Raw genomic sequence first — 22,810 nt, forward strand, 5'->3', positions numbered from 1 at the left:
GATGCCGCGTATGCGCTACTTTCCCTTCTCGTCATGGCCGCCCCCTAGGGGCTCCGCAGTTTCTTATGCATTTCCGTTTTTGTTTTTGTTTTTGTTTTTGTTTTGCCCAGATGTCCTGGTAACCTTATGGTCCCACCAGCTGAGATGCGATTGAACTATGTTCAGTAACTCTCCTTCTTATGACATATTAGAAACCTCTGATTTAGAGTCCTGTAGCGATTTCCTGCTGACCCCTGGCCCCATTGATTTCCGTCTTGGAGGTTCTCACCCATGACCTTTGCCGGTCTTGAGATTTGCGGAGCGGAACGTACAATTTTTTTTTAATATAATTATTCTAATGTAATATATCTTTTTAAAATTTATTTATTTTGGATCTTAGTTCCCTGACCAGGGATCCAACCCGTGCACCGGGCAGTGAAAGTGCAGAGTCCTAACCATTGGACCACCAGGGAATTCCCTTAGAACCCTGTAACGTTAAAGGGCACTAATTCTGCTTTCCGGGGTCATGTGTTCAAGTTCTGGCTCTGCAGTTCCCTAGCTTGGGCAACTTAATCTCGGCCTCAGTTTCTTTCATGTGTAAAATGAAGAGAATATGAATGCCCTTCTAAAAACTTGTTGAGAGTATGGGATTAGGTCACAAAGACTGCCTGGCACCGTAGTAAGTGCTCAGTAAAGGTCAGCCATTATTAACCGTTTTTATAGAGCGCCTTGGTTTAGATGCAGAGCACTGCCACAGCCTGATAATCTCTACTCTTAGAATGCCCCCAGCCTGTTGGCAGAGCTACAGTTCCTGGAGTAATTATTATTACCCCATTTAATAATAACAATATTGTAGCTAATATTTGTAGGAGTTTTTAAAATATACATAAACTCATTTAATCCTTTCAATAATCGTTTCATTTAATAATTATTTTTTAAGCATTGTTGTGTTCCAAGCCATGTTCTTGGGTCCGGGAATACAGTAGTGAACAAACAAAAGTTCTTCGCCAATTTAAATAAGGTTTTGTAATTACATACATGTATGATAAAGCTATAAAGAAAAAGTGGGAATTCCCTGGCAGTCTAGTGGTTAGGACTCCACGCTTTCACTGCTGGAGGGCTTGGTTTCAGTCCCTGATCTGGCAACTAAGATCCTGCAAGCAGCCCGGCCTGGGGCCAAAAAAAACAAGAAACAAACAAACAAAAAAAACCAAAGTAACAAAACTCAGGCTGTTGGTTACCTCTGGGGAGGGAAAGAGAAAAGTGTAATTGGGAGGAACATAATGGAGCATCAATAATATTAATAGTGTTCTATTTCTTAATATTCACATGGATATTTACATTATTGTTATTTTCAAATAGTTCATATGTATTATGTACAATTCATTTCAAAATAAAAGTTTTTTTTTTAATAAGGAAGAAAAGAAATGGGGAAAAAAGAGCACTGGTGTAAAGGAAGCATTTAAAAGGAAAAAAACATTAAATGAAGAATTTTATGACCAATGCGGGGAAAAGTTCTTGCTCTCATATTGTGCACAGTAAATTTTAGTTATTCTGAGGCACAAAGTGGTTCATTCATTGAAAAAATTTCACTTCTGGTCTTTGCTGGAATCTGTTATTAGGCATTGAGCACGGTTTAGTGAACAGGCAGATTTTTCCTGTCCTCAGGAGTTTATAGTGGAGGTCAGTGTTTCTCAAACTGTGTGTTTCACCTGGGAAACCTGTTACAAATTTCAGACCCACCCTAGGCATATTGAATCAGAAATTCTGCAGGTGGGGCCCAGCAAGCTATGGCCCTCTAGACCATTCCATTGCACACTGAAGATTGAGACCCACTAGTCTAGATTAGTAATTTGCCAAATTCAGCTAACATTTGTTGAGCAATTGCCATAAGCTGGGCCCTCTGCGAAGTATTTTTGCATAATTTATCCCATTTAACACGTGTCAGCATAGGAAAGTAGGTATCCTCTGTCTTGCTTAATGTTGCACTCCTAGTAAGTAGTTAGGGTTAGGGTTGACAATAGAGGCTGATATGTTGCATTTTATTGGTTTCTGTATCCCCACTGGTTCTCAATCTTGGCTGCGCATTAGAATCACCTGCAGTGCTTTTTAAACTGGCCATACCAAAATAAATAAATAAATAAATAAATAAAAATAAAATGGCCATACCAGCTATTAGGCCAATAAAATTAGAATCCCTAAGGCTGAGGGGCCTGAGAATGTGTGTGTGTTTGTGTGTGTGTGTGTATATAAAGTATTTGTATAATATATAATATTTGTATAATATATAAATTTATGTAATATGTAAAATGTCATTACACATCATCTAATCATATACACAGTCCTATTTTAGGGAACCAGTGGCTTTAAAAGTTTTCCAGGTGATTCCAACATGCACTTTATTGATTCCAATGTGCAGGGTTAATTGAAAGCCACTGGTATAGCACAATGGCTTACATGTAGCTAGCACTCAATAAATGTTTGAATAGTGAATGAATGGATATTTAGATACTCTTTTTACTGATGAGGTCAAGTAACTGCCCAAGGTCACACAGCTAATAAATGATAGAACAAGAATCCAAGTCCAGTTCTGACTCTAAATTCCAAGTGCTTTCTATGACTACATCAAACACCAAGGCAAACAGCATTTAGCATGCTATCAGAGCAGCTATTCCAGGGACCTCTGTAGCCTTTAATAATTACAGCACCATAATATTATGTTTTTTAAAAGAAAGAGATCTCTTAATATAGGGCATATTCATGTAATGGAAACCTAAAAATAACTAAATATTTTATTATTAACATGGGTTGGCATGTTTATGCACACCTATCTGTACCCACCTTTCCATGACCAACTATGTGTTGTAAGAGGTAATTTATTTCACCAAACATCGAGCACCTGTTACATCAGTCATTGCTCTGTGGGCTGTTGATTGGCTGTTACACACAGTCCTTGCCTTCAAGTTTCTCACAATCTAGGAGGGAGACAGGCATATAAACAAACCGTAATATTGGCTGAAAACTACAATAATAGAAATACGAACAAGATACATATTTTGCCCAGAGGAAGGAAGGATTAATTCTATAGGTAGGGAGTCAGGAGATGGGCAGGAAAAGCTTTATGGAACAGGCAACACTTCAGCTGGAGCAGGCTGAACAGAGTTCCTCTACATTGCACCCAGCACTGCAGTGGGATATGGATCTCCACTTTGATTAATAGGTTAATTCATACAGCAAAGGGGCACTCTTTTCTGGGGATCTTGCAATCTTGTGGGACAAACCCAGCCATTCCTTGCTCAGGAATTGAAGCCCCTGCTGCTGCCACTTTGGAATAAGCTTTGGAGGAGAGCAGTTGGGATTAGTCCATGATCCTATCAGGGAAGGCACAGTCCCTGAAAGGATGTACATTAGTTATAGAGCCCACAGAGCTAGTACTCTGAGTCCTGAGTAAAAAGCCCATGCAGGAGAATGGGAGACAGGGGAGGGCAGAAGTTTTCACTATAATTAGCTCTGGGAGTAATACAGCTCGGGGAGGGAGGGGAGTACAGCCGGTAACTATTTTGAGCACAGCTTCGATTGACAGGACATGTGTGCTGGACTGTACTGATCTCAGGGCCAAGTTGCCTGCCTGTGGTGTGTGGTGTGGGGTGGAAGGCCTAGGGCAGCAGAAGCAGGACAGCCAGACAGGCCGGACGGGGTACCAGCACCTCGACTTCTCTCCCTGGGACACTGTCCAAACTCCGAGGGCCATAGGCCAAGCTGAAAGATGGGTGCTGAGGAGGAGGTGCTGGTCACACTGTCTGGGGGAGCCCCCTGGGGCTTCCGACTTCAGGGGGGGGCCGAGCAGAGGAAACCTTTACAGGTATCCAAGGTAAGGGAGCCTATATTGAGGTTTCAGGGAAAGGGGAACCCAAGGGAACTTGGGAAGAGTCATGTGGTGGCCTGTGGGGGGAGAAGTGGGAGGCTGTGAAGAAGTGGAGTGGGGGTGGGTAGGTGGTCGAGGAAGCATGCTCAGATCTGACGGGGGGAGTAGTGTCTGAGCACAGCCTTCTTGTGGGGGGCTATGAGAAAAGGGAGTTCCTGGTTTCTGGGAGCAGAGAAAAAGGAAGACTGTGCCTCAATTTCATAGAAGCAGAGGTCCAGGGCTGGCAACATAGGAGCAGAGGCCCAGGGCTGGCCATCCAGTCTTTGCTCTCCTGGGTCTGTGCCTCTACTCCAAACTCCAGGAATGTAGGGAAGGTTGTAATTTCTCTCTAACTAAATTGGTATGTGATGATCTGAGGCTCTCACCCAGCCCAGCCCAGCCCAGCCCTGCCCTGCCCCTGCCCCAGCCTTCAGTCCCCCTCTTTCCCTATGCCAGATCCCTTCTCTCACTAGGCAAGACTTTTTTTAGGGCTAGGAGGGTTATGGCAAGATATGACCTGTCAGATGAAGTTGTTACCATTTTGGTTTCATAGCACAGGTTTAATTTTCTCAACTGTAAAATGTAGGTAATGATAGTACCTACTCCATAGGTACTAACTTCTAAGGATTAAATTCAATAAAACATGTAGAGTGCTTGGCACTGTGCCTAACATTTAGTAAGCACTCAATAAATGATAGCCACTATTACTATTATTACTTTAACATATGTACATGTGTGTGCACACCCGGCACACATATACATACACAATCACAATCCCTCAGGATCTGCTGGACTCCCTCCAATCTGGAGTACTGTTCTAAAATCTTGACTGTGTAGATAATGGTGCCTAGGACTCCAAGGACTAGAAGAGAACTGTTGGCTAGTATAGATATTTCCTTTGGAGGAAAATCTTGAGGGGATAACCACCGTTTCTACAATAGTACATCCCGTCCCCCCTTGCAGTTTTCCCCGTCTTTTTCATTGATTACCCTACCTCCCTTTAAAGGATGTGTTATTCTCTCAAATCTGTACCTTCTTCCCTCTAGATTGACCCCCCTTAATTGTCACCCCTTGTCCCTCCCCATCCTTTCTTACCCTGTAAAGTAAAATTCCAACCACACACCGGTCCCTCCTGTCCTAACTCCTTTCATTCTATTCCCCCCTTGGAGCCCTCCCTCACCTACAGTCTCTCCTCCAACACCTTCTCAGATCCGAAGACGGAGCCAGGCTGGCAGAGCAGGACTCCGGGAAAGGGATCAGCTTTTGGCCGTCAATGGGGTTTCCTGCACCAGCCTCTCTCATGCCAGAGCCATGAGCCTCATCGATGACTCAGGGAATCAGCTTGTCCTCACCGTGCGGCGGTATGGACCCCTCCCACCCCAGCCTACACCCATCCCCCTAGTCCAGGGCTTCCATTGCCTGTCTCAGCTCTATGTCTCACTGGCCTGACTTCAGCTACTGACAAGTACCCACTTCTGCTTGTGTATCTGTGCTGGAGTACAGATGTTTGTGTATGCCTCCCAAAGCACTTGAATGTGGGTGCGTGGGCCTATTTAGGCCCCTTGCCTGTCTATTTATCATCACATCTCTCTTTAAACCCACTTCCAGTCAAAGCCTGCCAAGCAGATCTGCCTACCAGTTCATCTTCAGATCTCCACTCTTCCCAGCCCATCCATTTCACCTACATGCCAGTCCCCTCTCTCCCCTTACATCCTCCTCCCATCTCCTCCAGATCTCTCTAGCTCTCAGTCATCCAGCTCATTTCTCAAGTTCTGTCCTCTTTTCCATCCAGGGTAGAGGACGAGGGGCCTGTGCGATCTCCATCCCCTGGTGAGCTTCAGGCACTGTCACCCTTGTCTCCGCTGAGTCCTGAGCCCCCTGGTGCTCCAGTTCCCCAGCCTCTCCAGCCTGGGAGCCTCCTCTCTCCCCCTGACAGTGAGGCTTACTATGGAGAGACAGACAGTGATGCTGATGGCCCAGCCACCCAGGAAAAGCCCCGCCGACCCCGCCGCCGAGGCCCAACAAGGCCCACCCCTCCAGGAGCCCCACCTGACGAGGTCTACCTGTCTGACAGCCCCGCAGAGCCAGCACCTGGTGTCCTTGGCCCTCCCAGCCAGGATGACAGCCGCGTGAGCTCCCCATCTTGGGAGGACGGGACAACCCTTCAGCCACCCCCGGCTGAGGCCCTGCTGTTGCCCCATGGCCCCCTCCGGCCTGGCCCTCATCTCATCCCTATGGTGGGGCCTGTTCCCCACCCAGTGGCAGAAGATCTGACTACCACCTATACTCAGAAGGCCAAACAAGCCAGTGAGTGCCTGAACTCCTTTTCCTTAGTCAGGATCCTTCAATCTGAGCCCTAAATCTAACCCTCCATAACGATACATTCCACCTACTTTATGCTTCCCTTGGATACAGTCTTGGGGACAGGTGGAGAAGAGTAATGGATAGGAGGGGAAAATAATTATTCTCACGATCCCCATTAGTTTTGCTGTTTGAACTAGCGTGACAAAAAAGTACAGGGGGCTCAAGCCAACCCAGGAACAGGATAAGTGGGGAAGTTGGAAAGGGACATGAATTGATGAAGGGTTTGCTTGTCGTTGCCATGATTTTGCTAGGTGTCAGACGGGGTGAGGGCAGAGTGCAGACATGGGTCAGGGGAGTATCTGGAAGCAGGACAGGGATACAGGGACTCTTCAGTGTTAATTGCAGGCATAGCATCAGAGCTACCCTTGACATTGCTGGTTCCATTAGGATTCCTGGGGACTGGGAGGCTATGGAATAGTCACGAGATCTCTAGGAAGTGGTGGAGGGAGGGATCTTTGGCTTCTTATCTTAGGCGAGAATGTAGGCCCCGGCAGAAAAAGCCACTTCCACTTATCTCAGGCTCTTTACTATTTTTGATGTGAGCTACATAACAAAGTCTAAGAGTGAACTTTCTCCCTGTCCTATGCCTCCCATACCCCTCCTCTAGAGACCTTTCTTGTCACCTTGGAAATCTCAGGGTTACCCCTCTAGTTCTCATCTCTCGTTCCTCCCCTCCACCATTCTGATTCCTGATCCATAGAATTTTGTGCCTCTAAGTCTGGAATAGAGGCTAAGGACGTGACAGTTTACCATCTGACATCCCTGAGAGTGTCCCATGTCCCACAAAGAAATTCCAGATGCACACCCACGATCTCATGCTTATCCCCAATTCTCATTTTAGCACCCTCTCCCTTCCCCATCATGCTGGGTGAGACTGTAGTTAGTGAGTGGCTCAGGGATATTTTTAGCCAAGCAGACCTCATTGTCCAGTGCGGTGGGGTAGGGGAAAGGGTAGGCAGGTGCCCATGTCCATCATACCAGGGCTTGTGGGGCAGCCCAGAGAAGGGAGGGGGCCAGGCTCCAAAAATAGCACAGTGAGCTCATTCAGCTGCCAGCTCTGGGGATAAGACAAAGGGGCTTTAAAAGGCGTGGGGGGTGGCTCAAACTGGTCCTGCTCCAGCCAACACTGCCTTTCTCGGCATGGAGACTTTTGAGCCCATCAGCCAAGAGCCTCTCAGCCAAGCCAGTTGCGACAAAGCCCCAAGCCCAGTTCCTGAGCTCCAGGACCCGTTCTATGCAGGTACTACCCTCCCACAGCCAAGAGAGTTCTGGAATCTAGAATGGAGGGGACTACATCAACAGTTTGGGAAGGGAGGTCTTTGGGAAAGGTCTTACTCCCTTACCCCCTCCTCCTTTTTTTCCTTCCTCTTCCTTCTTTTCTTAGGAGTTTCACTGCCCTTTTCTCAGAATGGGCTGATGCTATGGCCACATGTCAGAGGGGTTTGTGACCACATGAGCAATGGAAAACTCATGGAGAGAGGGTGTATGTGTGAGAGAGAAGTGTGAGTAATCTATGAATACATGAAAGCATGTATGTGGGAGTCCGTGGGAGAAGATATGAGTGAACAAGAAAGCGTCTGGATACATGTGCAGCTAGTGTCAAGAAAGCTTTGATAGTAATAATTACTCACAGTGGGGCTTAGGTTAAATGCTAAATTTACCTACATTATCTCACTTAAACCTCATAGCAACCCTATGAGGTAGACGTTATGTTATCATCCTTCTTTACAGATGAGGAAACTGAACTTCAGTGAGATGAAGTAAGTCTCCCAAGAACCAAAAATCTGAACTAAACTATGACTCCAGTGCCTATCTCTAGTCCACAGTACTATTGTGTGGTATGAACGTTGGAATGGGTGGAATGAGAGCCCTAATCAGAAGGGAGCTTTGATATCTTGAGTGGAAAGTAGATGGAATTTCAAGAATTTTTCAGGAGGAACGAGGGATCATGGATCGGAGAGTATCTGTGTCCGAGTCAGGGTCCTAGAAGCAGGGCAGCGTTCCCATTTCCTGGCTCCACCTCCCAGGCCCCACATGGCATGGGAAACCCTGTCCTGGCTCCCCTTAGCACACAGTGCTTGCGTGCCTGCCTGGTAGTGTCTACCTGAGCTCTCTACCCAGAAGGCTTGGAAAATAGGGGGCAGCTCTGACTGTCAAAGAAGCCCACCCCACTCCCACCCTCAGCTTGGGGGAAAGGAGACTGTATCAACTGGTGACTTTGAGATATCCTAAAGATCTGGAAGCTTTCCTTGGAGAGCAGCACTCTGGCTTTTCCTGCATCTCAGATCTGAAGCCATTCCTGCCTGTGAGTAGCAGGGGTTTGAGGCACAGAGGAGCACCTTGGATTTAGAAGGCACTTAAATTTTGTCCCAACTGTTAGTGACAGTGTCTCTGCTAGGGGAATTCTGGGAAGAAGGGCCACCTTGAGTATGCATGTATGTTTTTGTGTGGACACGTGTATTTATACATGTGTATATGAACTAGTATGTATATAAGCTAGAGTATATGGGGATGAGAGAGAAAAGTACAGATGAGAAAATATGCCCATAGCCACCTCTCCCTAGAGCCATATTCTTGTTGAAGTGATGTGTGGTGGGAGTTATTTCTCTGAATGTATATGATGTGGATCACATGATGATAGTGGCATTATGAATGAAGATCCTCATTGCTAAGGATCCTTTGTGTCCTTATTATATGGTAAGGGGTAGGAAGAGGGGATAAGTCCCAAACTTTCTGAGAAGTCCCCTAACAGGGTCTCTTTGGTGGGAGAAAAGTGCCCCTTCTTATTTTTCTTACCCTGGGACCTGCTTCATGTCCTTGCCTGCCATGGGAAGTAAACCCCCTTCTACCTCAGCCTCACATTGCCAGCCAGGAATGGAGGGAAGCAGGGGAGGCATGCGTGTGGTGTGGGTAAGAGCAATCTCCTGAAAGATAGGAGGGAAGAGAGGATAGGAGGAGAGCTGTGGTCAGAGTGGTGTCAGGGCAGCCAACTACCCTCTGCCTTCCCTTCAACTGTCCTTGGTTTCACCTTTCACCTCCACTCTGGCCCCAAGTTAGAGGACTTTGCCAAAGGCAGGAGAGACCTTGTGGGTCAGGCCAGTGAAAAGACCAGAGGTGGGAGGCCTGAGGGGGCTGGCTGGGGGGGCGGGGGGCGGGTGAGAGCCTTGGGGAACAGAAGATGCTCACTGACCATTCTCTCCTCCTCTCAGAACTGCAAAGGGCAGAGAGCCTCCAAGAGAGAAGTGTGAAGGAGGCCAAGACCAAATGCCGGACGATTGCATCCCTGCTAACCGCAGCCCCCAACCCCCACTCGAAGGGGGTACTGATGTTTAAGAAACGTCGGCAGAGAGCCAAGAAGTACACCCTAGTGAGCTTTGGGGCTGCCACGGGGACAGGCGCTGGGGAGGAGGACGGCGTCCCTCCGACTAGTGAGTCCGAGCTGGACGAAGAGGCCTTCTCCGACGCCCGCAGCCTCACCAACCAGTCCGACTGGGACAGCCCCTACCTGGACATGGAGCTGGCCAGGCCGAGCTCAGGCGCAGCAGAGGGCCAGGGCCCGGGGCTGGGAGGGCAGCTGAGTGAGGCCTCTGGGCGAGGGGCCCAACTCTTTGCACAGCAGCGCCAGCGCGCAGACTCCAGCACCCAGGAGCCGGCCGCGGATGGTCCAGCCGCCACGCTCAACGGGCAGGGCCTGCAGTCACCACCTCGGGCACAAAACGCTCCGCCAGAGGCGGCTGTGCTCCCATCCAGCCCTTCGCCGGCCCCTGCAGCCAGCCCCAGACCTTTCCTCCCTAGCGGTGGAGCCTCTACCCCAGCTCCAAGCATCTTTAACCGGTCAGCCAGGCCGTTTACTCCGGGCTTACAAGGGCAGCGGCCAGGTACCACCTCGGTTATTTTCCGGCCCCTGGCTCCCAAGAGGGCAAATGAGAGCCTGGGAGGCCTCAGCGCCGTCCCACCGCCTTTCCTGTCCTCTCCGCAGGGGACCACTCCTCTGCCCAGCTTCTCTTCAGGGGTTCCCAGCCACGTGTCAACCCCCGGTTCCCCCAGCACCCCACGCTCCTCCGGCCCCGTGACGGCCACCAGCTCCCTATACATCCCCGCCCCCAATCGTCCTGTTACGCCAGGCGGAGCCCCAGAGCCCCCCGCCCCCTCTAGCGGAGCTGCCATGACCTCCACCGCTTCTATCTTCCTATCGGCGCCTCTGCGACCTGCTGCACGCCCAGAGGCCCCCGCCCCTGGCCCCGCAGCCCCTGAGCCCTCCAGCGCTCGGGAGAAGCGCATCTCCGTGCCAGCTGCTCGCACCGGCATCCTCCAGGAGGCCCGGCGTCGGGGGACCCGAAAGCAGATGTTCCGGCCGGGAAATGAGGAGACGAAGAACTCGCCCAACCCGGAGCTGCTATCGTTGGTGCAGAACCTGGATGAAAAACCCCGGGCTGGGGGTGCGGAATCTTGTCCAGAGGAGGATGCCCTGAGCCTCGGGGCTGAAGCCTGCAACTTCATGCAGCCACCAGGGGGCAGGAGTTACAAGACGTTGCCTCACGTGACAGCTAAAACCCCGCCTCCAATGGCTCCCAAGACCCCACCCCCTACGACTCCTAAGACTCCACCCCCAGTGGCTCCCAAGCCCCCTTCTCGAGGGTTCCTCGATGGGTTAGTGAATGGGGCGGCCCTTTCGGCTGGAATCCCTGAACCACCAAGGCTTCAGGGCAGGGGTGGGGAGCTGTTTGCCAAGCGTCAGAGCCGAGCGGACAGGTATGTGGTGGAAGCACCTGGTCCTGGCCTTGGCCCTCGGCCCAGAAGCCCTTCTCCTACCCCCTCCCTGCCCCCTTCCTGGAAATATTCACCCAATATCCGTGCCCCACCTCCAATTGCTTACAACCCACTGCTCTCACCCTTTTTCCCCCAAGCTGCCCGAACTCTCCCTAGTAAGATCCAATCCCAAGGGCCTCGGGCAGCCCCCAAGCAGGGCATTAAGGCTTTGGATTTCATGCGGCACCAGCCCTACCAACTTAAAAGTGCCATGTTCTGTTTTGATGAGGTTCCCCCGACTCCTGGACCCACCTCCTCAGTGCCTCCCAGAACTGCCCGAGTCCAGGAGATCCGCCGATTTTCGACTCCAGCGCCCCAGCCCACTGCAGAGCCCCTGGCACCCACTGTGCTTGCCCCCCGAGCAGCCACTACATTGGATGAGCCCATCTGGAGGGCAGAGCAGGCCTCAGCCCCTGTCCTTAGCCCAGCCCCTCCTCCAGAGTCTCCCAGGGGTCTTGGGGCTTCCCCCAGCTCCTGTGGCTTCCAGGTAGCCAGGCCCCGGTTCTCAGCTACTAGAACGGGATTGCAGGCTCATGTGTGGAGGCCTGGGGCAGGCCACCACTGAACAGGGCACGGCTCCCAGGACCAAGGGGAGGTGGAACATCTAGTTCCTAAAGTTGCTTCTACCCAACCCGCCCGCCCCCGCCCCCGCCCCCCCTCCTTTGCAGGCTAAATTCCCTCCTGCCAGAGAAAGTTTTGGAGTTGGTGTCCCATCTCCCAGCTTCCTCCTGACTCCTAACCTCCCTGCTGCTTTCCAACCTATAATACTATCTTTGCTTTGGTGTCTGTGCTTCTCTTTGTAATTCCTTGCCTGGATCTCTGTCTTTAACTCTGTCTCTTCACCTACACTCCTCCACTGGTCTCCATTTCTCTACATTTGTGCTTTTTTCTGTGGGCCTTGTTTTAACAGTCAATGAGAAAGACACAGAGAAGTTACCACTGAGACCTCAGGCAAGAAGCTCACCACCAGACAGGCAGCAAAGGGACTGAACTGACCCCTATTTGCACGAAATCACTTGCTGCTCCTCACTCTTCTTTCCCAAGCTTGGCTGGCATTTTCCTAGGCGTGTGTGTGCAAGTGTGTGTGTGCACACAGATGTGCTCTTCTGTCTGAGGCAAGAGTAAGAGGAGCGGTCTAAATAAAGACCCAGTCTGGGTCTTACCCTTGCACTAATGAAAGAGGAGTCAGTTATCCTCACATAGAATGTCTGGTGGGGAGAAAGAGACTCATTAAAGATCATCGTCTGTAGCAGGTGTAGAGCATCGGGTGAAATTCATAGAGTATGAGGAGACTCGAAGGACCAGGGCAGTTTGTATGGGTTGAGTTATAGCAGCTAGACCAGGAGTAGAACTAAGAATTCTGTTCCTTGGGATTTCAGAAAGTTAGCAACTTGAGAGGCCCATGCTGAGCAACAAAGCATCCAAGAAGTGAAAAGAAAGAAAGAAAATGTCCTGTGAGAATGAACAAATCATTGGCTTCATTGTCTCATGAACTTAAGACAGAAAGGAGAAAAGAACCATGATGTGGAAAGTGAGGTAGAAACCAGGAGCAGAACAGAAATGAATGAAATTGATCGAGCCTCAGAGAGAAGCATGGTAAGGGAGAATACAGTGTTGGTAGAGAGTAAAATTGGATAACAAGAAACCAATCATGTACAAAAGGGGGATTGGGGAGAAATTTGAGGGAGAAGAATGTATTTGTTAGAGTGAAGGGGGATGATGGTGGAGGGATGCGAGAGTGTGTGCTGAGTGTTGAAAGACAGGTATCTGTGCTACCTCCTTTGAATCTGTCCCTCTGTCTTCTGCAGCTTGTCATAACTACCTGAGAAAGGGCAGGGAAACACCCGGAGCCAAAACCTCTTTTTAGTTCTACCCCATCCCTCAAACCTTAGTTCTTATTTCTTTCCAGCTTCAGGTCCTGATCTCTGATTCTAGAGGGATATGGATTCCCCTCTCACCATGACCACCACTAGTCACGTTTGCTGCTCGATCTGGAAATTGATAATTTCCTTTGCATATTGAGTGTGAGTCACAGTACTTTGGTTTGTGCACAAGAATAAACTTATGCCCCATATCTTCTGTTGTTGTCATCTCTTCTAGTTTTATACCTAAATCCTGGTCTCCCCTTCATCTTCTCTAATTCATTCCCCTGATCTCCTGATTCCTGATCTCTTTTCTCAGTTCCTACCCTCCTATTTTTTACTGTTTTGCCCTTCACCCCCTGGTCTTTTGCTCTTCTCTACCAATTCTGTCCTGCTCCAATGTAGCCACCTCCATCACTCCCCCAGTTCTCTCTCTCCAGATTCTCCCCTTCTCCATCCCCTGCTCCATACTTCTCAGATTAGGCCTCAGCTTACAGAATCTAGACAATCTGGAAAGGCCCTCTAAGCCTTTCGCCATCAACATTTCCCAACACCCTGGAGGAAACGAAGGGAAAGCAATGGCTGAAGTTGAAGGTGGGGTGAGAGAGAGAAGAAGGACTGAGAGGGTGGATCAGCGTGGATTGAGACTAATAAAGAGAAGGCACTGTAAGGCGGCTAGAATTAGACTTCTGAGAAGGGGAAGTTCTGTTGCCCCAGTTTTACCAGCAGGGGGCAGATTTGTGCCAATAACCAGGCCTATGACCCTGATTCTCCCAAATATGCAGCCTCTCAGAATTTCAAAGGAAGGGCTCAGAGAGCCTAGGCTAAATATTCTGTCTTCATTCACTAGGTAGTTTTAGGTACTCAATCATAAGAGACCAAAATTTTGGTTGGTTTTTGAGGGGAGGATGGTAATGATGACGAAATCACCTTTTGCTATTTATGTTTTTTCATCTAATTGCTTCTTTGGGTTAGGAGAGAATGGAGAAAAAGGACAAAAGATGAGGAATCTGGAGGCTAAATTGGTCTGGGCAGAGGCCAAGTAGAGGGGAGCAGGGCGACCTTTCAGCCCCTAACCTGAACCTATAAAGTTCAGGATGGGAAAAGGACATGGTCAGGAAGAGTGGGTAGCTCACAGAGGGACAGAAAGGTATTCTGGGGACTACAAAAGCCACTTCCTAAGGCAGCCACAACAGGGTGGTGGATACAGCAGAGGTGCAGCAGCTGGTTACAAAACCTGAGCAGAAGATGGAGAAGGATCCAAGATGTTCACGCAGCTACTGAGGAAGGTGCCGGGCAAATGACAGGTTTCCCTGGAGGGGGCTCTCAAGCTTGTGCCCTTTCCCAGAGGCTTCTCTTGACCAGTGTGAATGGGACAGTCCAGATCCTATGGGGTGTGTGCTCCCTTTGAAGAAAATCCCAAGTAGGAGCCTCAGAGAGTAAAGCCCTGGCAGGTCAGAAGCCTATGTGTACCCCTTCAGGGAGAAGTGACATCTGGGACTTCCCTGGTGGCGGCCTCGGTGGTTAAGAATCTGCCTGTCAATGCAGGGGACGTGGGTTCGAGCCCTGGTCCGGGAAGATCCCACACGCCACGGAGCAGCTAAGCCCGTGCACTACAACTACTGAGCCTGTGCTCTAAAGCCCGCGAGCCATAACCACTGAAGCCTGTGCACCTAGAGCCCGTGCTCCGCAGCAAGAGAAGCCACCGCAATGAGAAGCCCGCGCACCACAACAAAAAGTAGACCCCGCTCGCCGCAGCTAAAGCCTGCGTGCAGCAACGAAGACCCAACACAGCCAAAAAGAAATAAATAAATTAATTAATTAATTTTTTTAAAGTGACATCTGTCTAGCAGAGCAGGCTAAACTGAGCACCCAAACAGCAAATGGGGATGAAAAGGCAGAAACTGATCAAGTCTTCCCCCACATCATCCCTGATAGCCTGACTACTGGATTTGGTTAATTTGGTCCCTTATCCTGCCAAAATCTGGCCCTCCCAAAGGAAAGACCAGCCTATCCAGGAACTTTCAAAGGGCAGTTCCATTGTGAACAGAAATTCCCTCCCCGAAACATAGCATCTTAAACCCTCCCAACCCCCAAAATGCACCCACATGTCCCTCCAGCTCCAGCCTGGATTGTCTCTGAATGGCTCTCCAGACATATTCTCCTGGTTCTCACTTTCCCACTCCAAATTTCTATTCACCACTTGCTGCCTGCTTCCTCTCTCCCTCTCAGTTTTCAGTTTCTCCCTGAGTGCTTCTTTGGATCTCAGCCTCGAGGTGCCAAAGAAGAGGAGTCCCTGGGCAGACTGATCCTTGGCTCAGACAGCTTAGTGAGAGAATTCTAAAGGCCTTTCCTCCCCTTCCTGAGCCTCTGGGCAAGGAGGATGGGACCTTGGTTCCAGGGTCTCAGTACCCCTGTGCCATTTGAGCTGCTTGCGCTCATCGTCTCTATTAATAACCACTCTCCCTCCCCCATTGCCAGTGCTGCCCCCACGCCTGCCCAGCTCGGGTTCTCTAGTCACAGCAGCTCAGTCCTCCAAAGCTGCTGGACCCCAGGGAGAGCTGACCACCGCTTGAGCAGCCGGTAAGTCTCCAGCTTTATAGTCAGAGGGGCTAGAGCCCACTCTGCTGACTGCTGTGTCTGTGTCTGTAATAGTGACCCTTGATCCCGGGGGAAGCTGCCCAGCTTCTCCATCTGTACTCAGTTCCCAGTTGTCCAGTTCAGGGGAGCCACAGAGAGTTGGAAGGAGAAGGGCCCAAGAGGGTGGGGGGATTGGAGATGTTGGGGGAGGCACTGGAGGAATGAGAAGGTGGTCTGAGAGGCTGGATGGGAAACAAGAACCTAGTTGGGGCTGAGAGAGGTACGGGGAGAATCTATTTAGCAGTTCCTGGACTCTGGCCTCAGCAGACCCCACTAAGCTAGTAGAATCGCAGATGTGTTGTGAGACAGGACTCAGCAGAAGACATTTCGCTGAGTGCCAACTTCTGTTAAGGAGGGGCTGGAATCTGTATCTTTTCCCAGCTTGTCCCCCTCCACTGCCAGATCCTATGATTATGTTCCTGTCCTCCCTGAATTCCCCACTGCTATGATATTGCTGAATTGACATGCATCAAGATTGACCTCCCTCTCCACTCCAGGTCTGGGGGGTGGGGAGTGACTGAAACGGAGTGGGAGCACTGCTGTCACCTCCCAGGCCATGATCCAGCTGGCCCGGTGGAGGGGCAATAACCTCTCCATCCTATGGAGAATGTTTCTGGCTGGATCTCCTCAACCCTGGCAGAACATTTTTTCTGCTCCCCCCACCCCCCGCCCCGCCCCGCCGCCCTGGGGCTTGGGGAAGACTGAGAGGCCAGAGCTTGCAATGATAATCCCAGTCTGGGAGCCCCGTCCAAATAAAAAGTTCAAATCATGCCAAACCAATGAAACCTGGGTGCATTACCTGACCTGTAAGTAATGTGTTTGTTTTACCCCCAGGCCCCCCTAACACATATTGTGTTCCTAAGCCCTGCACCAGCTCTATGTAAAACAGCTGAAAAGAGGTTGGTAGAAGGTAGGGGCAAGGGGTGCATCTATACTTTATGCCCTGCTTCCCAAGAAGAGAAGCCCTAAAGCAATGGTTTTTCACCTTTTAGAGAAATATGTATTTCTTTAAAAAAATCGAATGAAATTTTGCTCCCTGAAGTCCTTAAGCAGTGCCTTACTGTAGACACTCACCCCAGTCCCTGTCCATCCTTCACCTCCTCCTTCCCACCCGATCCAGGCTCCATCCACCTCCACAATGCCAGTCTCAGAGACCCCCGCCCCCAACAAGAAGCGGAAATCCAGCAAGCTGATCATGGAACTCACTGGAGGTATGGCATGTGTGCACCTACCTAGTGTGGGACTTCTTATTGAGAGTATCTCGGGCCCATGAGCCCCAGAAGTATCATAAGGTTGTATGTGTCTTAAGGTGAAGAGATAAGGAGAGACAAGAGGAATTTGGGGTGGGGGTGAGGTTTGCAGGGGTGGGGGGAAAGGGGGAAAGGAAGAAAGATTTCAACACTGACTACTCACCCTTCCACCCTTTTCACCTTGTAATCTGAGACAGTAATACCCATGCCATGTTACCCAGCACAGGTCCAAGACAACAGGACCCACAGGTCAGTGAGGTATGTTTGAGAAGAAAATATGTATGATGGAGACTGGCACAGAGTAAGGTCTCAATAAATGGTTAGTTTCCTTACTTCTTTCCCCAGAGCTAAGGAGCCTCGTATAGGCACTTAAAATGGAAAATTGCTCAGGCATTTTTCCTGGGGGTGGTAGGAGTACAGCATGTGAGGAGCTCTCCCAATACCTAGAAGCCGTTTGCTGCCAGTTTACTGAGGGGAAGAGAAGGCAAAGGAGTTAAGATAGGAGTATATATTTAGAGGTGGCCTTTGGGCTTTCCCCCGTGCTAGTTTCCCCAATGACCTCCATCTATGATGTTTCTTTACTCTTTTGCCCTGTACCCCATACCTTTTACCCCATTCACCGTCTTCACCCCCATTCTAGTATCCCCACTGTCTCACTCTGCACCCCATTTCCCATGCATTCTCTCCAACTCCAAGCCCAGGAAATCAAAATCCCTCATAAACTAGACAGAATTTGATCAGACATCACAGACAGCATCTGCTTCCCTCAGTGATCTCTGCTGGGACACACGCATTTAATTAGTTGTGGATGGCGGCTTCATTTGGAGCTAGAAAACCCTACTTTCCTCTTTCCCTTGCCTCTGCCTCCCCACCTCCCTGAAAGGTGGACGGGAGAGCTCGGGCCTGAACCTGGGCAAGAAGATCAGCGTCCCAAGGGATGTGATGCTGGAGGAGCTGTCGCTGCTCACTAACCGGGGCTCCAAGATGTTCAAACTGCGGCAGATGCGGGTGGAGAAATTTATCTATGAAAACCACCCTGATGTCTTCTCTGACAGCTCAATGGTGAGTTCGGAACTTTACTGCTCTCAAAGCCTCGTGCCTCTTTTGACAGCTTCTTGGTAGGCCCCACCCGAGTCTCTAAAATATGACCGACCTCCCCTCCCAGCTAATTTATAAGCTCATTAACCCCCCAGATACAGCTGAGCCCCCAATAGCTCCAGGGTGAATTACAGCCCACCTCTGAAACTAAATCTGTGTCTTAGAGCTGGGGAGGCAGGGTGGGGAGTCCACACCTTCAAGGAGAAAACTCCTTCCCAGTATGGTTAAGTATTAAAGATAGGATTACCAGATAAAACACAGGATGCCCAGTCCTATATTTTAAAGTTGAGATACACACTAAATAAGCTACGAGGATATATTGTACGGCACAGTAAATAAAGCCCATATTTTATAATACCTTTAAATGGAATATAGTCTATAAGAATATTGCATCACTATGTTGTATACCTGAAATTAATATAATATTGTAAATCAATGCTACTTCAATTTAAAAAAATAAAGTTGAGATATACACAGATAATTTTTTAGTAAAGTATGTCCCATGCAATATTTGGGACATAAGATTTTTTTAAAAAATTGAAGACACTTAGGGAATTCCCTGGTGGTCCAGTGGTCCGGTGCTCTCACTGCCAGGGGCCTGGGTTCGATCCCTGGTTGGGGAACTAAGATCCTGCAAGCCACGCAGCATGGCCAAAAAAGAAAAAAAAAAAAAAATTGAAGACACTTAGTTAAATTTGAATTTCAGATACACAATAATTTTTTAATATAAGTATGTCCCATGAAATATTTGGGACATGAAAATTAAATTAAAAAATACAGGACACCGAGTTAAATTTGAATTTCAGATACATGACGAATACTCTCTTATATCTAAATATATCCCATGCAATACTTAGGCATATTTATACTAAAAAAGTATTATTGTGTATCTGAAATTCAAATTTAACTGGTATCCTGTGATTTTTTCTTTTTGCAAAATCTGGCAACCCTAGAAAGAGGTAAGTGAATTTTTATAGCCATCTCTTCTTGAGCCATTCTTTTATCTAAAGGGTCAGTATAAGGACCACAGATGTGGGGACCGAAACCATGCTTTAAGGTCCTACGTCTCCTAGTCAGGATCATTCTCCAAAGAGAAGTAGAGATTGGAGAGGGACCAGGCACAAGATATTTCAGCTGAGAAGAAGGGGATCGTCTCCATTTCCTTTCTTCCCCCTCCACCTTTCCTGGGCAGCCAGGGGAGAGTGAAAATAGATGCCTACGTGGGGCCAGGGGCAGGAGTGTCTGCCATTGGCCCGTATGTAGGAGCAGAATAAAAATGCTGAGCCGGTCATATCTAACTTTAGGAGGCCAAAAGCCCTCCTCCCTGCCTGTGTCTGGTTACACTGGGTGGAGCATGGGGGTGTGTTCGGTGGGTGGCCAGGAGAGCCTCCTGAAGGAGTTGGCAGGGTTATTTTTAGGCTTTGAGGATGGATCCAGTGTTGCCCTTTGGGCTTCCCTTCCCCCTACCCACTACAGTTTCACTGTCAGGAAGTCCTGGTCCAACAGGCACCAAGAGGAGAAAGGGAGAGGAAGAGGAAGAGAGAGAAGAGACTTTTATTTGTTAGACAAGATGCAGGGGAGGAGCAGAGATCTCTCTAGTTCTTTAACTTAAGGCTGGGTTCTCCATGCCAGCCCCAATCTCTCAAATCTAAGTTGAGCAGAACTCTTGGTCCTCTGCCTTGGTAAGGAGGGACAGGGGATTTCGGAGAATGAGTTGCCCCCATCCTAGATGTAATTCGAACTGAGCCAAAGGGGTTGTATCCCTTAAGGAGAGTTTAATTTCTCTCAGTCAGGCTATCTGCTAACCATCTATTGGAGGGGGGAGTCTCAGACGATTCAGTGTCTTCTGGTTGTCCATTGTCTCTGATCACCTCCTACTTGCTATGGTATTCCCCGTACCCATTGCTAACCTTCCCCTTACTTTGTCCTTTCTTTTCAGGATCACTTCCAGAAGTTCCTTCCCACAGTTGGGGGACAGCTGGGTACAGCTGGCCAGGGATTCTCCTACAGCAAGGGCAGCGGCGGAGGCCAGGCAGGGGGAAGTGGCTCTGCCGGACAGTATGGCTCTGACGAGCATCACCATCATCAGGGCCCTGGGTCTGGATATGGGGGTACAGGTGGTCCTGGGGGCCAGACTGGCCAAGGAGGAGCTGCTGGCACTGCAGGGGTTGGCGAGACAGGACTAGGCAAGTATCCTCACCCAAGAATAATGTGTCTGGTCTCTAGAGCAGAGAAATCCCCAGGAATGAGGCCTAGACTGGGTGTAGGAAGCAGGAGAGGCCTGTTGAGATAGCCTGATGGACTTTCTGGGTCCATAAGGATACAGAGACGTGTCTGTTCCACCCAGAAGCCTTGTCTCTCAGTCACCTTTCTAGCCTTTCAGTTTGTATCACAAATCCGACTCCAGGCTGTCATTATTTCACAAACCTTATACAATTACCAAGATGTTTTACCTTTGGTCCCTGGCCCCAGCAACTTCTCTAGTGCAGGGCTCTGAGACTAACTTCCATTGGCTACTAACTGCTATTATTTGACTTATTATTATTTCTCTCCCATGGCTGCCAGACGACCAGGCAGGTGGAGAAGGAAAACATATCTCTGTGTTCAAGACCTATATTTCCCCATGGGAGAGAGCCATGGGGGTTGACTCCCAGCAAAAAGTGGAACTTGGCATCAACCTGCTGGCCCACGGGGCCAAAGGTGATCTCCCTCAGTATAAGTCCTTCAACAGGTAAGGGGGATGGGGAAGGAACCTGATGCATTCCAGTGTATGGCAACATGCCCTTAGTTGGAATGGAGACTGGTTCAAATGTTTCAGGAGGATGAGGAGGCATGGGAGGAATTTGGGGGCCGCAATTGAAGGCTTTTGGTCTTTTCACTCTAGCTCAGAGAAACAGCATGGTATGATGAAGGAAAAATTTGCTAGGAGGCAGGATCTGAATTTTAGTTCATAGTTATTAGCTGTGTGGGAAAGTCACCCTACTTCTGAGCCTTGGTTGCCTTGACTGTGAAATGGGAATAATATATTACACATTTAAAGGCTTCTTGAGGCTCCCTTCATTCAAGGTTACAATTCCATTACTGTCCTTATATTATAATTCTATTTTTCTTTCCTTTTCTTTTTTTAATTGAAGTATAGTTGACTTACAACATTATATTAGTTTCAGGTGTACAACATAGTGATTCAGAATTTTTATAGATTACGCACCACAGCAAGTTATTATACTATTGAAGATTCTATTTCTTTATACCCTACTTTAGTAAGGTTCAAGTACCTATCCTTTTGGAACTGGGCTTCTCTAGACTGTGTGAAAACAGGACAGGGAAGCCCTAGAGAAGTGCTTTTGCATTTGGTCCTCAGGTGCCTGGATTTTCCAGGAAATGTTAATTCCTCTCATCCAGGGCACGCACTATCCACTGGAGGTGGGGTAGGAGTTTTGAGGGGGGTCTCTACATTATAATTTAAGGTGACCTCAGACCCTTGAGTCTATAGTGTTTGGGGTAAATTTCTCTGAAAATGTGACTGGCTTGGGTCACAACTATCCATGAGACTCTCTATCTAGTACACACTAGACTACTTTTCTCATTTTTAGCTTTGGGGAAACAAGCAAACCAGAAGGGGGAAAGGAGTACTAAGGGAGAAGAAGAATAAGGAGTGCAGAAGCAATCTGAAACTAGAATTCACAGACTTCCCCATCCTCAAAACAGTGTAACATCTCACTGACAAAACTCTTTCTTTTGTTCTGGTTTTTAATTAAATAATGTGTCCCCTTTTCAGGACAGCAATGCCTTATGGTGGATATGAGAAGGCCTCCAAACGCATGACCTTCCAGATGCCCAAGTTTGACCTGGGGCCCTTGCTGAGTGAACCCCTAGTCCTCTACAACCAGGACCTCTCCAACAGGCCTTCTTTCAATCGAACCCCTATTCCCTGGCTGAGCTCCGGGGAGCCTGTAGACTACAACGTGGATATTGGCATCCCCTTGGATGGAGAAACAGAGGAGCTGTGAGGTGTTTCTACCTCTACTTTGTATCAAGTTTCCCCTCTCTGGTTTCATTTTGGAGAGGGAATGCTGAGCAGGATACCCCCACTGAAAATCCAGTATCCTTGTGGGAATGGAGGGAAAAATAAAGGGGAGATCTGCCCTTCCATCCTTCACTCCAAGTCCCCACTCCAAGCATCTTTTCTTACCAACTCAGAGCTCCCCTTCCACTTGCTCTGTATGGAACCTTCTCTTTTATGGAATTTTCTCTGCCTTCGGTAACAGTTAATAAACTTCAAGGAAATGAACTCATTCTTCCTCTGATATTTGAGGGCAGACGAAAACTGAGGCTAACAATGCACAGAGACTAATTAAAGTCAAATACCATACATCCATTATTCAGACTTCAAGACTGACCTGATTACTTACACACCCGCACCTGCCAAAGCACATTCATAGGTGTATACAAAGACATACTTAACGAATAGTACATAAGACAAATAATCATGCACAATCACACGTGCTGGCCCATATGTGGGCAAAGCTAAGCAGCAATTGTGTGCTGTGTTTAGGAAATAGGCGTTGGTGACCCTGGCGTTAGCTCTCTTTAAGAAGCTGATTAGAAACTGCGATAATCAGGATTACCCAATTATTACAGAACAAGAGCATGCCATAAAGTTTCCATATGACATGAGCGTGAGCTTAGGAATATATGTCAAAGGTTACAGGTTCCTAAAAGGATGAAATAGAATAGGGAGCCATGTTGGAATCCAGAAGGAAGTGGGAGAAACCAGCTGCAGTTATAGTATGCCTGGCTCATCTGTGAACACATCAAGAAAAGATCTAAGGGTCATAGGGGCACTGCAGTTGTGTCCAGAAAGCACTATGATTGGGAAGAAACCATGAGAATCCAATAGGAAT

At 48.6% G+C, this 22,810-nt stretch overlaps 2 protein-coding genes across 2 annotated transcripts; both read left to right on the plus strand.

Moving 5' to 3' along the window:
* The first annotated feature begins 7,387 nt into the window (after positions 1–7,387).
* Positions 7,388–11,621, plus strand: SYNPO2L (synaptopodin 2 like). The gene is made up of 2 exons (XM_061190256.1): positions 7,388–7,487; positions 9,457–11,621. The coding sequence occupies exons 1-2, from the start codon at positions 7,388–7,390 to the stop codon at positions 11,619–11,621; spliced, it is 2,265 nt and encodes a 754-aa protein (XP_061046239.1).
* A 3,802-nt stretch (positions 11,622–15,423) lies between these two features.
* On the plus strand, positions 15,424–22,197 carry MYOZ1 (myozenin 1). Its single transcript, XM_061197320.1, has 6 exons — positions 15,424–15,501; positions 16,679–16,769; positions 17,692–17,870; positions 19,846–20,092; positions 20,472–20,637; positions 21,685–22,197. Exons 2-6 carry the CDS (start codon positions 16,697–16,699, stop codon positions 21,914–21,916), a joined length of 897 nt encoding a protein of 298 aa, XP_061053303.1. The 5' UTR covers positions 15,424–15,501; positions 16,679–16,696; the 3' UTR covers positions 21,917–22,197.
* Positions 22,198–22,810: the final 613 nt, after the last annotated feature.

This window comes from Eubalaena glacialis, chromosome 1 (genome assembly GCF_028564815.1).
Source record: "Eubalaena glacialis isolate mEubGla1 chromosome 1, mEubGla1.1.hap2.+ XY, whole genome shotgun sequence".
Taxonomy (NCBI): Eukaryota; Metazoa; Chordata; class Mammalia; order Artiodactyla; family Balaenidae; genus Eubalaena; species Eubalaena glacialis.